Source organism: Thamnophis sirtalis, unplaced genomic scaffold, assembly GCF_051295495.1.
Source record: "Thamnophis sirtalis isolate CommonGarterSnake01/CBP01778 unplaced genomic scaffold, rThaSir2_p1.2 scaffold_1, whole genome shotgun sequence".
Lineage (NCBI taxonomy): Eukaryota > Metazoa > Chordata > Lepidosauria > Squamata > Natricidae > Thamnophis > Thamnophis sirtalis.
In genome coordinates, this window is record NW_028261381.1 from 155,658,420 (window position 1) to 155,674,368 (window position 15,949).

General features: G+C 42.0%; 1 protein-coding gene across 2 annotated transcripts in view; it reads right to left on the reverse strand.

Moving 5' to 3' along the window:
* Positions 1–15,949, reverse strand: part of ATL1 (atlastin GTPase 1) — a 45,399-nt gene that overhangs the window by 7,062 nt on the left and 22,388 nt on the right. For both annotated transcript variants that reach the window (XM_087728734.1, XM_087728728.1), the window contains exons 5-11: positions 14,417–14,467; positions 13,217–13,273; positions 10,208–10,300; positions 6,774–6,912; positions 2,228–2,355; positions 1,391–1,447; positions 161–232 (exon numbers count right to left, since the gene is read on the reverse strand). In XM_087728734.1, the coding sequence (XP_087584860.1) occupies positions 161–232; positions 1,391–1,447; positions 2,228–2,355; positions 6,774–6,912; positions 10,208–10,300; positions 13,217–13,273; positions 14,417–14,467 (597 nt within the window). The remainder of the gene's footprint in view (positions 1–160; positions 233–1,390; positions 1,448–2,227; positions 2,356–6,773; positions 6,913–10,207; positions 10,301–13,216; positions 13,274–14,416; positions 14,468–15,949) is intronic.

Consider the following 15,949-nt stretch of genomic DNA (forward strand, 5'->3'; position numbering starts at 1 on the left):
GGGGGCTGACAAAAACTCAAAGACCTTCCCCTGAGATCCAGAACACATATTTTTGGAACTACACTGCTCTTCAGAAGACCTCGGATTACCCAAGGCTTTTAAATGGAGTGAAAGAGCTACGGCTCCTTAGAAAAATGATGGGACAGAATCCAAGCCTTACCTCTTCCATTCGTTTGTTGTAAGTATCTTTTGCAGTGGCAACCGCTGCCAGATTGTTTGCTTCTGCAGTGGCCTGTAAAGGCAGAATGGGGAACAGGGACAAAGAGGGAAAAAATGTTGCTATGGAAACAGGAGGCCATTGACCATAACAGTTGGAAAATTCTGTGAGTTTATTAATTGCAAGCAAGGAGGCTTTTTCGCCTAAAGCGTCAGGGAAGCTCAAAATCAGGATCAAGCAAACCATGTCAACTCCTGGATGGTGCTGGAGGAATCATTCTCAGCACAAGGGGGAAAGTGCTTTTTGGAAGAAATGCTTTGGAAGAAAGGCTTTGCACATTGCCTTGAACTCTTGGAGCAAAGGCAGGGGATTATAAATCTAAATCTTATATAAATAAACACCCAAATAGTACACAAACAGTTTCTCTACTACTTGTAAAAATTCTTTTAGGGTGACTCCAATCAGTTCTCTTTTTTCCATCCACGATCCCTTTTCTCTCCTAGTGAATGCACATTTAACCTGGGAAGAGGTTATTAGATGCTTTAATTAACTACTTTCCACAAAAATCTCTCCTCTAGTCCTCAGTTAATCAGTTAAGGAGCTGATGATAAAAGCAGGGACTGTTTTTTTCCTTACTGTTTAGCAATTTTGATGGAAAGGGGAGAAAAACGGAGATAAGGGAAATGTCTATGGAGATTCTCAGTCATCCAGGTCATGGTTGGCCCAAAGGTGCTTTTTTCAAGAGGCAACTGGAGTTTCTGGTTTTTGTTTGAAGACATTTTGCTTCTCATCCAAGAAGCTTCTTCAGTTCTGAGCTCTGAACTGAAGAAGCTTCTTGGATGAGGAGTAAAACATCTTCAAACAAAAACCAGACAGTCTAGTTGCCTCTTGAAAAAAGCATGTGGATACACCCTTATACATTAGCAAAGCATCAAGAAAACTGGTTTACGGTTTATTCTGAAAGCAAGACTAGATTGAATTGTGAGTGTTTTTGCATATTTCTAAAGAGAGATATCACTATGACCACCATTTACACATAGTAGTATGCTCTCCATAATATTCTCCCATTACTGTATTCAATTCCATCTGAGCATCTTGCACATCTTTAAGAGACATCTCTCTCTAAGTCGTCTCTCGTGATTGATAGGAATTGATAGGGGGGAAATGCTTTATCCTCCCGATAGACACATATATTCCCAACCCACCCACCAGCACCCAGAATGCAGTAATTACCTGCAACATTGATTTTGGATGAGGGAGCTCTTCTCCTTGGTAGATCTTAATATAGGCCTGGGAGAAAAACAAGTTAAAAAAACCTCCAAGTGATATATGGAACTTCATTTAAAATTTGCCCATAAAATATTATATCAAAAGTGTTTCTAAGTTCCTAGTAGAGTCACAATATTAATTAACCATATTAATCATATAACGTCTGCTATGTCATAGATGCTATGCCTTTAATGGTGATTCCAAATATAACTTTAAAGTGCTGTCCTTGGTTTTTTTAAGCTATTGAATGGGAAAGCTGTGACTTCTACAGATGATTTAAGTGCAACTCATAGCAGTTCTAATTACTAGCTATGCTACTAGAGATGGTAAAATTCTACTTCAGGCACATCTGACGGAGTTTAAGCTCTAAACTGTTTCTGGAGAAATCTGTTCCCACAGAGCCCCAGCTCAGCTCCACCATGCATGCACCACGGGCCAGCTGATTTTCGGGTCTCTGCTGTACATGTGGGCGGAAGGGAAATATGCATGCATGCACATGGGGTTGGGGGTGCACCGCACCCCCCATGCCCCATTTCTGGTCCCAGGAGGCTTCAGGGAGGCCTGCTAGGCCCAAAACAGAGTGCAGGGGGGTGGGGAGAAGCATGGGGGGGGTCATGTACACATGTGTAGGGGGCGGAGCGTGGGGGTGTCGCGCATGCATTGCATTATGGGTTTGGGCATGCGATGACAAAAAGGTTAGCCATCACTGCCATAGAGATGGCGAAGGACCTTAGCCACTGATCCCTAGAAAATGGAGGTTTCCTAAGCCAGAAAGCCTTCTGTTTTATACTTTTAGCTCACCTTGAAATATTCCACAAGGCCTCGGCAGGTGATGTTATTTCCATTGATCTCCTTGACATCCAGGCTCTTGGGGCTCAATAGCCATGGAATCAGGATTTTCAAGTTTTTGATGAAATCATCATCAATTTCTGTAAGGGGAACATGAACCCTGTTGATGAGTGTGCCTTTTGTAATGTAAATACTAGAAATCCCAAGAACTCAGGAGACTCCAAAGTGAACCAATGATTGAGGATCTAAACCAAAATAATGAATTCTATACCAAAGTGTCCAAAATACTTTCTCCCAACTTAGGACACTTTCTGTCAACAAATTTTTAATTACTATCCATGAATAAGATATCAAGGCAGATATAACACAATGTCATTTATATGAACTTTTCCACAGTACCAATTGGGGATGAAAAGCTCAGGAGGACAATAGCAGACATTGCCTACTTCATTTGACTAAAGATGGTCAGTTTTATCAGGGTCAGATGGTCAACATAATAATAGAAGTTTGGACAATCAGAAGACAAATTGCTCATTAACGTATTTGCGAGAACGGTTTGGTTCATACATTGTGCTAGAATTAAACTACAGCATGCTAAAGGAGCTACAATGGCCAGGCTCAAAATAAACCATTAACCATGGTTTACAAACCGAAACGGCTAAGTTGATTCAACAAGCAAAGCCAAAACCAAGCAGATCATATCGAACTTGTTGGCGCAGTGGTTAGAATGCAGTATTACAAGCTAACTCTGACCATAGACTGGAGCTCCATCCTTCTGACATTGGCAAAATGAGGCTCCAGATTGATGGGGACAATATGCCGGCACTGTAAACCTCCCAGAGAGTGCCGTAAAGCACTATGGAGCACTATATAAGTCTAAGTGCTAATGCAATGGGTGAGCCCAGCCAGCCACCATGCTCCTTTTGCCTAGTCTGGATTGTCTTCACTAGTATTTTATTGGTGGACCTTCTGACATGATCTACTATCTATTACATCCTCCAAACTTTTACCTGGAGATGGCCATGACTGTTAGGATCACACAATTCTTTAAAGATTAATCCTGGAGGGTTACAACTATCAGATCCATGCCCATCTTAATGTTATACTGTTATACTTAATGTTATACTGGGAATTAGGAGAGAACAATACCAACAAATACCAGTTCAAAGGTCCCCTCCTTCCCTGGACATTTTCATGGCATAGCCTGAGACATAGCATTTCTCCAAACAACTTGGCAGACTCTTATTTTCCTCCAAAAGCCGTTGAAATCTCTATCGCAATAATGTCACTTTATTACTAGATGGGCCCCTTTTGCAACCCTTAGCGTGAAAAATATTTATCAACACATGTGTCTCTTAGGCCAACAGAATTTACTGCCTTTGCAAAACCTGGCTTGATGCCCATGAGCCCAGAGGCCAGTTAGAATGGCCCAATCAGAAACCTAATTCAATCACGAAATAAACCTTGTCCCTATATGATACTGCTGAGTTGTTCTCCTCTTCTGTGTAGAGGTCATAGTTTTCCCTTAAGGAATAATCTCTAATCGTGTTGAAGGTATCTGAATGGGTAAAGAGAAATTCTCTCAATCAGGCAATCAGAAGAGTACAAATTAACTGAGGAATTGTCTCACCCCAATGGAATGGGCTCGCCCAGCGGTGGGTTTCACATTTTGTTACCACCGGTTAGACACCCACCCGGGTGCTCACACGCTCTAGAGGTGCACGCGCCCCTTCCGCACATTCACCCTGCCTTCTGCGTGCGTGCTTTGCTCGCACGTGCACTTTCCGCGCAGGCGCCCAGACTCAAAAACATGCCTAAATAGGATAGCATAGAGCCGGGACAGTGGGCAGAGCACCCGTGATTTCTGCTACCGGTTCGGTTGAACCAGTCCAAACCAGCTGAATACCACCTCTGGGCTCGCCCCACCTGCCCCTACAGAAGAGGCCTCCATTAGACCCCATTGGCCTTCTCTGCTGTGACCTCTGGAACATCCTGCCACCAGAATTATGATCCATCTCTTTTATGTCCTTTCAGAAGTGCCTTAAATCCTGGCTTTTCTGGTTGACATGGGGTACTGATATGGAAGCGCTCTATGCTGGGAATAGTTGGTCAAGTGAGATATAAAAACCCACCCACATATGGCTTCATCCTCTTGGTTTTTAGCCTTTACAGATAGTCCTCAACTTACAACTGTTTGTTTGGTGACCATTTGAAGTTACAACGTCACTGAAAAAATTGACATATGATCATTTTTCATACTTACGACCATTGCAAAATTAGCAACTGGCATGTATTTATGATGGCTGCAATGTCAATGGGAAAACTAGATTTGCTTAACAACCGCGTTACTAACAACTGCAGTGATTCACTTAACAACTGTGGCAAGAAAGGTCATAAAATGGGGCCAAACTCTTGCTTAGCAACAGAAATTTTGAGCTTACTTGTGATTGTAAGTCGAGGACTAGCTGTATTTATTTGGGGTTAACTTTAATGTTTTTAAAAATATGCTTTTATGGCATTGTAAGGCTCCCAGAGCCTCTTTGGCTAATGAGAGGGGTGGCAAATGTAAATACATAAATACATAAACAAATAATGCAGAAATCTCATCTAAGAAAAAAGGCACATGGGTATAATTAATTAAGCAGAAAAAAATCTGGAGACAGGCATTATCTCCTTTCTGCAGAATATGAAGTCCATCTAATCCAGTGTTTCTCAACCTTGGCGACTTTAAGTCCTGTGGACTTAAAATCGCCAAGGTTGAGAAACACTGATCTAATCATAAGTGGTCAGTTTCATTCTCTTTTGGGAATGAAAGTACAGATTAGGCAAAATCTGACTCCAAAACAGCCACTGTGAGAGGTACCTTGGAATCCTAGTGGACAGGCACTTAAATATGAGCCAGTAGGGTGCGACAGCAGCCAAAATGGCTAATACAATACCTGGTTGTATAAACAGAGGCATACAATCAAATTCACGTAAAGTATTAGTACTGCTTTATAAATCCTTAGTAAGACCACACCTGGAATACTGCATCCAATTTTGGGCACCACATTGCAAAAAAAAAAAACCGCTGGAAATTTTGGAAAAAAGATAATTAAAGGCCTGGAGACTAAAACATATGAAGAAATATGCAGGATTTGGGTTTGCCTAGTCTAGAGAAGGACTAAGAGCAGAGGTGGGTTCCTACCAGTTCGCACCTATTCGGTAGAACCGGTTCGTCAAATCTACCGAACCGGTTAGAAGAGGTTCCACCACTGGACCCGGAAAGCAGGCCACACCTATAGAAGAGGTTCCAAAATTTTTGAAACCCACCACTGGTCCTTGAATATGATTATTCTACACTATCATGCTCATATTTATAAAACTCAGTGCCTCTGTGAAAGGTAAGGATGACTACTGCGTTTGTGGTGCAATCAGAACATTGCGTGTGTTGAAGTTGTTTTAACGCAAACCAAAGATGCCTTTTAAAAAACAAGTTTACATCATATTCTTATGCATGCCAGTGCTGTGTGTGAGGTAATTTATGGTGGTTTTGACGTGTCATCGGCATCTTCATATCCGGTCACAAGGACGGCAAGCCACTCCCATCTGGTCACATGGGCAGCAAGCCACTCCCACAAAGGAGGCCACACCCACAGAGGTTTGAACAATTTTTGAAACCCACCACTGACTAAGAGTGACATGAGAGCAGTATTCCAGTATTTGAGAGATTGCCACAAAAAGGAGGGAGGGCTCAGCTTATTTACCAAAGCGAAAAAACTGTAGGTAGGACAAGAAACAATGGATGGAAACTAATCAAGGAGAGAAGCAACCTGAAACAAGGAGAAATTTCCTGAGAAATGAGAATAATTAACCAGAGGAACAGCTTGTTGTCAGAAGCTGTGGGTGCTTCATCACTGGAGGTTTTGAAGAGACTGGACAGTGAGTTGTCTGAAGTGGTATAGGATCTCCTGCTTGAGCAGGGGGTTGGACTAGAAGACCTCCAAGGTCCCCTCCTGCTCTATCCCGATTGGTTGAAAATGAATGTTATCCCTAAAACAGCCATAGACACACAAACACACACACACTTCTGCAAACCCTGCCTCAAATTGGTCTATGGTACAACACCTCCAACTTGGTAGCTGTGAATTCTACCTCAGTTTTTGTGTTGGTTGGTTGTGTTTTATTTTTTGAAAAGTTTTTTTTTATTTTTTTGTTCCCTGTATACAATTATATGTATACATTCACATAGTTATTATTCTTTTTTACATTTGTCATTCCATTTACAGGGTTATAACAACATACCTTTTGGATTGCTTTGTTTACCATCCCTCGCCTGTTTTGACACCACCTTCTTTCCCCTTTGTTTTCTCCCTCCCTCCCTTCTCTACTTTCTTCCTTCCTCTCTTCTTCCCCTTCCTTCTTCCCTTCCCTCTCCCCTACTCCTCTCTTCCTCTTCCCCTTCCTACTCTCTCTCCTTCTCTCCTTCTCCCTTCCATCTTGTTCTCCTTACTGCTCTCTATCTTCCTTCCCTCCTCTTCCTCTCATCTCAGTTTCTTACTGATGCCAATGAACTCACCTCTGAGTTTCCCATCAAAATTGGGATTTGTAGCTACTTTCAAGCCCGGATGAGGTAAAAGGAAACAGGAGATGTTGGTGAAACAGGAGTGTATATGCTTCCGCACATTTTGCAGCTCTTCATGCTGGTTTCCAGAAACCTGGGAACAAGCCAACACTTACTCTTATTTAAGGAGGACAAGTACAAATCTGTTATTCATAACTGGGGATTCCATTGTTGTATCTTGGTACAGGTAGTCCTCGACTTACGACCTGAATTGAGCCCAAAATTTCTGTTGCTAAGTTGTTAAGTGAATGTTGTCCCATGTCTGTTTTTTCTTGCCACAGTTGTTAACTGAATCAGTGCAGCTGTTACATTAGTAACATGGCGGTTAAATGAATCTGGCTTCCCCATTGACTTTGCTTGTCAGAAGGTGACATACAAAAGATGATCACAGGATCGCGGAACGCTGCAACCCGTCATAAATATGAATCAGCACAGGAATTTTGATCATGTGACCATGGAGATGCTGCAATGGTTGTAAGTGTGTAAAAAGGTCATAAATCACTTATTTCAGTGATGTTGTAACTTTGAACTGTTGTAACTCAAGGACTACCTGTATACAAAAATAGCATAGACAGATCCTTTCAAAGTGTAGCCTGTACACCAAACTTTTTCAAACTGAGCAACTTTAAGATGTTCCCAGAATTCCTTAGCCAGAATACATACACACATAAACTTTGAAAAATACTGCTGTAAACTGTACCCTGGAAAACCTTCTTGAATCAATGCCAGCCTCTATTTATCTTCAAGTAGAAGACAAATTCCCTCTGGGTTTATCCCTCCTGCCACTGCTGAAATCCTATGTGCAGCACCTAAGGCCCAAATTCCTCCAAGTTGGTTGAGGAAGGCAGCTGAAATCCTCACCTTCTCGCCATGTGGCTGGAGAAATCCTCACCTTCTCACTATGTAGCTTGAGAAAGTACTTAGTGTGTTTTGCACAGTTGCATATAATGCATGTATTTTTCGGAGTATAAGATGCACCCGTTTCCCTCAAAAAAGAGGATGAAAATCTGGGTGCATCTTATACACTGAATACAGCATTTTTGCCTCCTGAAACCCCGCCCCTTTACAAAAATGGCCATGCATAGCCTTAGGAGGCTTCCAGAATGCTCCTGGGGGCTGGGGAGGGCAGAAATGAGCAAAAAACTGGCCATTTTTTGCTCAATATCACCCCCCCCAGCCCCCAGGAGCACTCCATAAGCCTCCTAAAGGCTATGCATGCCCTTTGTTTTTTGAGAAAAAACAGGCCCATTTTCGTGAAAAACAGGCCGTTTTTGGGAGGCCTGCAGAGTGCAAAACCTGTTTCTTTTAATTTGCCTCTTCAAAATCTTGGTGCGTCTTATACTCTGAAATACAGGGTATGTTTTGAAAAACAGGTTCATTAATGTGGGTTCAGGTCACACTTCTGCTGGCCCAAAAGTGCTGAAGTTACCCATCTCTTATTTCATGCATCACCTTTTGGACAAAAGATTTAGCAGAAACCATCTCACAGCTTGGAGGCAATCCTCAAAGCCCACGGTGCCCTCTACAGACTGGGCCATAATCTTAGATAGCAAAATTTCAATTTTTAAGAGTATGATTTTCCGTTTTTTTAAGATTTCTTTGGCTTTAAGAAAGGCAAAATAAATACTGTACATTTGGTTTTCACAAGACTTAATGTAGCTTGTTCATATTTTAATGTAATTGTTCATATTTTAACCATCCCAAACCTTAAAACAATTCAACCTTGTCCACCTGACAAGATCATCACACACCAATCGATGTATCTTCTAGACCAGTGATGGCGAATGCTCGTCTGGGCCACAACAAGGAAGAGGAGCTGCCCAGGGGGCATGTGCGTGTCGGGAAATGAAATTCTTGCTGACCAACAAGTCTTCTGGTTACTGCCACTTATGCGCACACACTGATCAGCTGGCCGGCACGCATGCTCACTCCGGAAAATGGAAGACCAGCTCTTCCAGATTCCAGCACTGCCGCACCCACAAAGGCCAGCTGATCATCGTGTGCAAATGCGCCAGAAACCCAGAAGAAGAACGGGCAACGTCACGTGTGCCAGGCAACATGGTTCCATGTGCCACTTCAGGCACGCATGCCATAGGTTCGCCATCATAGTTCTTGACTTCTTAGAGGCCAAAATCATTATCATCCTTGGGTGGTCTAGCTAAAGAAAATGGTCTAGTCCTACGCTCCTCACTGTGAGCCACAGACATAAAAACTACCATATTTTTCAGACTATAAGACGCACTGGTGTATAAGACACACCAAGATTTTGAAGAGGTAAGTAAGAAAAAAAGGTTTTGTCCTCCCTGGCCCCCAGGAGCATTCTGCAGGCTTCAGCAGGGCTGAGGAAAAGCAAAGACACCCCCAAAGATATTTTTCGCAAAAACTAAGGCATTTTTGCCTTCAACTGAAGCCTGCAGATTGTTTCTGGGGACTGGGGGAAGGCAAAAATGCCTCAATTTTTGCAAAAAAACCTGTCCGCTTTTCACCTGGTTTCTGCAAAAATGGGATGTGGGACGGGGCTTCGGGAGGCCAAAAATGGCTATATTAGGTGTATAAAACCCACCAACATTTCCACGCTCTTTTGGTTAGGGGGAGAAAGGTGCATTTTATATAGTAGTCTGGAGAAAATTAGTCTGGAATTGCAAAGAGATGGTGCAAAGGCTATATCAGGGGGTTAACTTGTTTCAGAGGGAATGGGGCTAGGATTTTCCAGTTTTATTCCCATTGAGAGAAGCTGCATTTTTTCTTTTAATTGCACAAAATCTATTTTAGGCTTGCAAAAAAAATAAATCATACCTTTTCATCTCAGAAGTGCAGGAATTCACTCCCCCCCCCAGTCATGCCACCAAAATTGAGTGCATGTTAAGGGGCTGTAAACATCACACAGAGTGTGATGCAGAGTGTGTGTAAACATCACACAGAGTGTGATGCACAGAGTGTGATGCACATTGGCCACCTGATGGGAAAGGAGGACTCACTGGAGGAGAGTCAAATGCTGGGAAAGATTGAGGGCAAAAAAAGAAGGTGACAATAGAGAATCAGGTGGCTGGATGGAGTCACGGAAGCAGTAAGCGTGAGCTTAAATGGACTCCAGAGGAAGGCCTGGAGAAACGTTGTCCATGGGGTCACGATGGGTCGGACGTGACTTTGCAACTAGAGGCTTTTCCTCTCTGCTGCCCTCTGCCGTAAATTTAACAACAGTACCTTAAAATTGGGATTGATTTTCCCCTCTGCAAGAACGACTCTAAATTGATTTAATCTTAACTAAATTTAGATTAATTTGATAACCTTAATCTGTGAGGATTATTTTATTATTGTCTGAGCTGATTAACAGGTGTCCCTTAAGCTGGAAAATAAAATAAGAACACATTCAACTTGTTCACACCAACCTTGAGACGTTTTTCCAAAAATTTGGCTCCACCTTCAGCCCCGTAAGCAAATTCATAGGGAAAGCTCCAGTCACGAACAAGGAAAATAAGAGACTATAAATGTGATAAAAACCAAGAGCAAAATGAACACAATGAGAAGCTACAAAAACATTTAATTCATTTAAATGCCTTGTTTGGTATAGAACAACAGTGTTTTTATCTGTTTAATGTGAGGTTTAAATAAACTGCTTCATTTTGAAGAAATCAGCTGATTTGTAGCAAGTTGTTTCCTGAAAATTATAAACATTTCCTGGGCTTATTTATTAACTTTCTATCCAGGAAACTGGATATACACTCAAATTTCATTACTGAAAGCAACCAATATGGGATTTTATAGAAACAAAAATTTGGCCTCTTTGATGCCATATACTTCTCAAAGGAAAAATTATTATTGTTTATTTTATTTATGTCCCACCTATCACATCTAGGCAAATCTAGATAGCATATTAAAAAGCAGAAACATCACCCTGCCAATAAAACTGCGTATTGTCAAGGCTATGTTTATTCCAGTTGCAATGTATGCCTGTGAAAGTTGAACCATAAGGAAGGCTGAGCGCCAAAGAATTGAGGCCTTTGAACTACGGTGCTGGAGAAGACTCCTGCGAATCCCTTGGACTGCAAGGCAATCAAACCAGTGAGTCCTAGAGATCAACCCTAACTGCTCCTTAGAAGGCCAGATCCTGAAGATGAAACTCAAGTACTTTGGCCACCTGATGAGAAGGGAGGAGTCACTGGAGAAGAGTCAAATGCTGGGAAAGATTGAGGGCAAAAAGAGAAGGTGACAATAGAGAATCAGGTGGCTGGATGGAGTCAAGGAAGCAGTAAGCGTGAGCTTAAATGGACTCCAGAGAAAGGAAGGCCTGGAGAAACGTTGTCCATGGGGTCATGATGGGTCGGATGTGACTTTGCAACTAACAACAACAATCCCACCTTTATTATTTTTGTAAATAACTCAAGGCGGTGAAAATATCCAACCTATCTTGCTCCTCCTATTTTCCCCACAGCCTTGTGAGATGAAATTCACCCAGTTGGCTTTCATGGCTAAGGTCAGACTTGAACTTATGGTTCTTTTAAACAAATTAATAGTTGAAACATCAGAAGCAACAGAACTATGGTGTTGAAATCATGGAAATTCATAATTCCAGCATATTCTGCATTAATCAGATCCCACCTTCAATACTGAATTATATTTGAACCATATTCCACTTGTATATTAATTAATATTGTTTAAAGTTCTTGACGACCAATTTGCTGCTACCTAGGTTATATAGCAGTGATGGCGAACCTTTTTTGGCTCCCGTGCCAAAAGCGGATGGAGCACAGGGGGGTCATGCATGGGCCTGCCACACTCATAATGCTATGTGTGTGATCCTCCCTGCGCGCATGCACACCCGACCAGCACCACCCCCCGCCCCCGCTTTTGGCGTCGTTTTTTTGTCTTCCCCAGGCTCCAGATGCTTTCTAGGCACCTGGGGAGGGCGAAAACAGCCTCCCCCCCCAGACGCCCTCCGGAGGCCTCAGTAGCTTCCCTGAAGCCTCTGGAGAGCGAAAAATGGATCTACGGGGAACCTGGAAGTTCGGGAATGGTGACGTCCGGTTTGTCCATAGGGGCAATTTTTGACCTCCAGAGCCTTCAGAGGCTTCTCTGAAGGCTCCAGAAGGCGAAAAGCGGCTGCAAAAGAAGGTCAAAGTCAGCTGGCCAGCATGCACATGCTTAAAAATGGCTCCGTGTGCCACCTGTGGCGTGCGTGCCATAGGTTTGCCATCACGGTTATATAGTATCTTTATTTTGTATTTTATGGCATTTTGTTTGGGTACGTTTTAACTCCAATTGTATTTTTATGTGTTTGTGGTTTTTTTTAAAGCTTCCAGAAAGCTGCAGCTATTGGTCAGTTTAAACATTTTGAATGATTAGTTGATTGGTTGATTGACTGATTGATTGATTACCTTATTAGTGCCTCTCACTTATAATCAGGGATGAAATGAAATGAAGTCCTTTGATAGAGACTGAAAATTGTTTATGTTGAACCTTGAGAAAATATGAATGAGGAGGATAGGACTGTGCTTTTTATGGACTGGAAGGATAGGATAAGATAAGATGGGATGGGAAGGATAGGATAGGATAAGATGGGATGGGCTGGGATGGGACAGGACAGGATGCTTTATTGCCCAAGTGTAACAGACACACAAGGAATAGACATGTAAAGAATCTGCCTCCAGTGCAGAAGCTCTGGTTGTCACAGGGAGCGTCTTACAGAGCGGCAAGAGGGACAGGCTGATATAAACTATGTTGCAAGCCCTGGCCTTTTCTGTGTGTGTCATGATGTTGCTCACCCACCCAAAACAGACAGAGCTTAGGATGCCACTTCACAATGTGGTCTTCACCTTCAAGCAGCATCAAGATCCTGCAGATGCCACTGGTTGTCACCAAGAAGATCTGTTGTCTGTCATTGCAGAGGACAGGGCATGGAATGATGATCTTAAGTTATGGCATGGCAGGTTTAACGCAGTGGAATCAATTATCCAGAAAAGGATGAGCTTACTGGATGTATTCAAACAGAGGTTGGATAGCCATCTGCCAGGAATACTTTAATCTAGATTTCTGCACTAAGCAGCGAGTTGAATTAGTTGTGTGAAATGGCTCCTTCCACATCCCAGATGCTGAGGTGTATCTAGACCCACAAAGCTCAGAATTGTATAGAAAATGGGAACATAGAACAGGCCTGTGCTGGATGGGAACTGAGAAATCCAAAATACCAGAATAATATTGGTGCATAATGCTGCAGCACTAAATAGCAACTTATTGATATAGCCGTACCATAAGGCAAGTGGTCATTTTGAAGAACTGAGTTATCTCTTCAGAGTATTGAGGTTTCCATTTCTGTTTGAGTGCAACCTCAGGATTATCCATTCAGTAATAAAACATAACTTCTGCAGGTTGCACAGGAAATCTCCCGATTAGCTTCTTACCTGAAAGGGCTTCAGGAATGTTTCTTCCATGGCTAGCCTCCCATATTCTGTGAAGAGCTGAAACAAGGAGGAAGCCCGGAGGGGATTTTAAACAAGAGTTGCATGTTAACAAATAGCTTTTCTTATATTGCACTAACCACAATGCTTTATTTTTAAATTGGAACTGAATGTTACACTGCTTCTATTGCTTTTAATTCAGAGTGCTTGTACTCTTTTGTCCCCTAAAGAATAAGTTAAATCAGTAAAACCACAAAGAGCACCAAGGGGAGCGGGCACCTTAACTCACTTTAGTCAATTTAGTATGGCATCAGCTCTTGTTGATGACACTTCTCTGAATCAGACACATCAAATGTGAGTGTGTCAATGGACTCCAGTCTGTAAACTTTTACAGTTAAATGATTTATTACCTTTAAGGTGCCACAAAAGCTGTCGTCTTTATCTGGAGGACTTTCATCCATAACATTGAAAACAGCGCTTTTAAGTATGAAACTGAAGGTGTATAGATTACAGTATGGTTGAATCCTTTTAATGTATTATTTTAAAATGAAGATACCACAAAGCTGCCTTTACAGCAATAAAGGCAACACTGAAGATTGCATACAAAATTAAATACGTCCAACATTTGGCCGAACTCTGCTTTAAAAGTACAAGAAACTTGTCTGATGTGTAAATATTGTTAAAACCTTTATCCAAAGCACCTGAAGGTCAGGCAAGGAATAAGGGGTGGAAACTGAACAAGGAGAGATTCAACCTGGAAATAAGGAGAAATTTTCTGATAGTGAGAGCAATCAACCAATGGAACAGAAGTTGCCTTCAGAAGTTGTGGAAGCTTCATTACTGGAAGATTTCAAGAGCAGCCTGGACTGCCGTCTGTCAGAAACAGTGTAGGGTCTGCTTGGGTGGGGGGTTGGACTAGATGACCTACAAGGTCCTTTCCAACTCTGATATTACTATTCCCAGGCCTGGTCACAAAGATATTGTTAGCAATAACAAGACTAATGGTAGTAAGTAAACACATGAAATCATCAAAACTAATTAAATACTAGCTGAATAAATAATAATAATGCTGAGTCACAATTGTATATCTTTGTACCATAAGAACAAACAGTACTTCTGTACAAAATTATAGCAAACTATAGCAAATAGAACTGTCCAACTCTTAGGGACAGAGCAGGAGATGGGTGAGCAGCATAGAGTTACCTGCAAGTGCTGAAGATCATCTTCTTGTACATTCTGTGACAAATTGTACACCTGAATACAAAACAAAGCCAGAACTGTGTAAAAATGGCTGTGAAAATTCTTATCTTCTTTGCATGCTCTGTGTGTATGCAATTTATTTCCTGCTACCTATGTGAACTCCTAAAGAGGTCCCTATTTGGAGTAATGTCTGCCAACCTTAACAACTTTAAGACATGTAAGACATGCTGGCTGGGAATTCCGGCAGTTGAAGTCCACATATTGTAAGGAGCAAAGGTTAGGAAACACTGAATTAGATCTTATCAGTCCAAACCAGAAACCAACGACAATGTAACTGTTTTGTTCTCACCCCATCTATCATATAGTTTGGCTCACTCCTATGAACTTATCGCAATTTAGCAGTTCCACCATCACCATTGTGCAGTCACACATCCCTGTGTCTCCATTCAGATACTAAAACACTGCATGCTCTGGCTCCTGCACTGAATTATCCACTGGATTTTGCGAAAAGCAGGTCTTTAATGTCTAGTTCGATGAAAAGAAGGATATGGGGTGACATGATAGAGCAGAGTTCTGATATCTCAGAGGCTGCCGTAAAGAAGAGGGAGTCAAGCTATTCTCCAAAGCAACTGAGGGTAGGACAAGAAGCAATAGGTGAAACTAATCAAAGAGAGAAGCAACCTAGAACTAAGGAGAGATTTCCTGACAGTTACAACAATTAACCAGTGGAACAACTTGCCTCCAGAAGTTGTGAATGCTCCAACACTGGAAGTTTTTAAGAAGAGACTGGACAACCATTTGTGTGGAATGGTGTAGAGTCTCCTGTCTGAGCAGGGGCTTGGACTAGAAGACCTTCAAGGTCCCTTTCAACTCTGTTATTCTATTCTATTTTTAAAAATAATGAATGGTTTCAACCTTAGTAAGACAGTAAAAGGCATATAAGCTAGAAAGAGCACTGCAGCCTTAACGTTTCTCCCTTGAAACCTCACCTACCCTGGGATCACGTAGAAGAACAGAGAAAGCCTTATGTTGATGTGCTACTGCCTGGACAAGTGCCTGCAGTTTTTCTCTGCAAAATTTCAGAAATGGTTTTGGCATTGCCTCTTTCCTAGGGCTGAGAGAGAGTGACTGGCACAAGGTCATCCAACTAGCTTTGTGATGAAGGCACGACTAGAACTCACACTCTCCTGGTTTCTAGCCTGATGTCTTAACCTCTACACCAGTGTTTCCCAAACTTGGCAACTTTAAGACTTGTGGACTTCAACTCCCAGAATTCTCCAGCCAGCAGAGCTGGCTAGAGAATTCTGGGAGTTGAAGTCCACAAGTCTTAAAGTTACCAAGTTTGGGAACCACTGCTCTACACCAAACTGGCTCTCTTATATGGCCTTTATAGAGTCAATATCCATCACTGATACTACAGGTAGTCCTCAACTTAGGGCCACAATTGAGCCCAAAATTTCTCTTGCTAAGCGAGACATTTGTTAAGTGAATTTTGCCCCGTTTTACAACCGTTCTTGCCACAATTGTTAAGTGAAT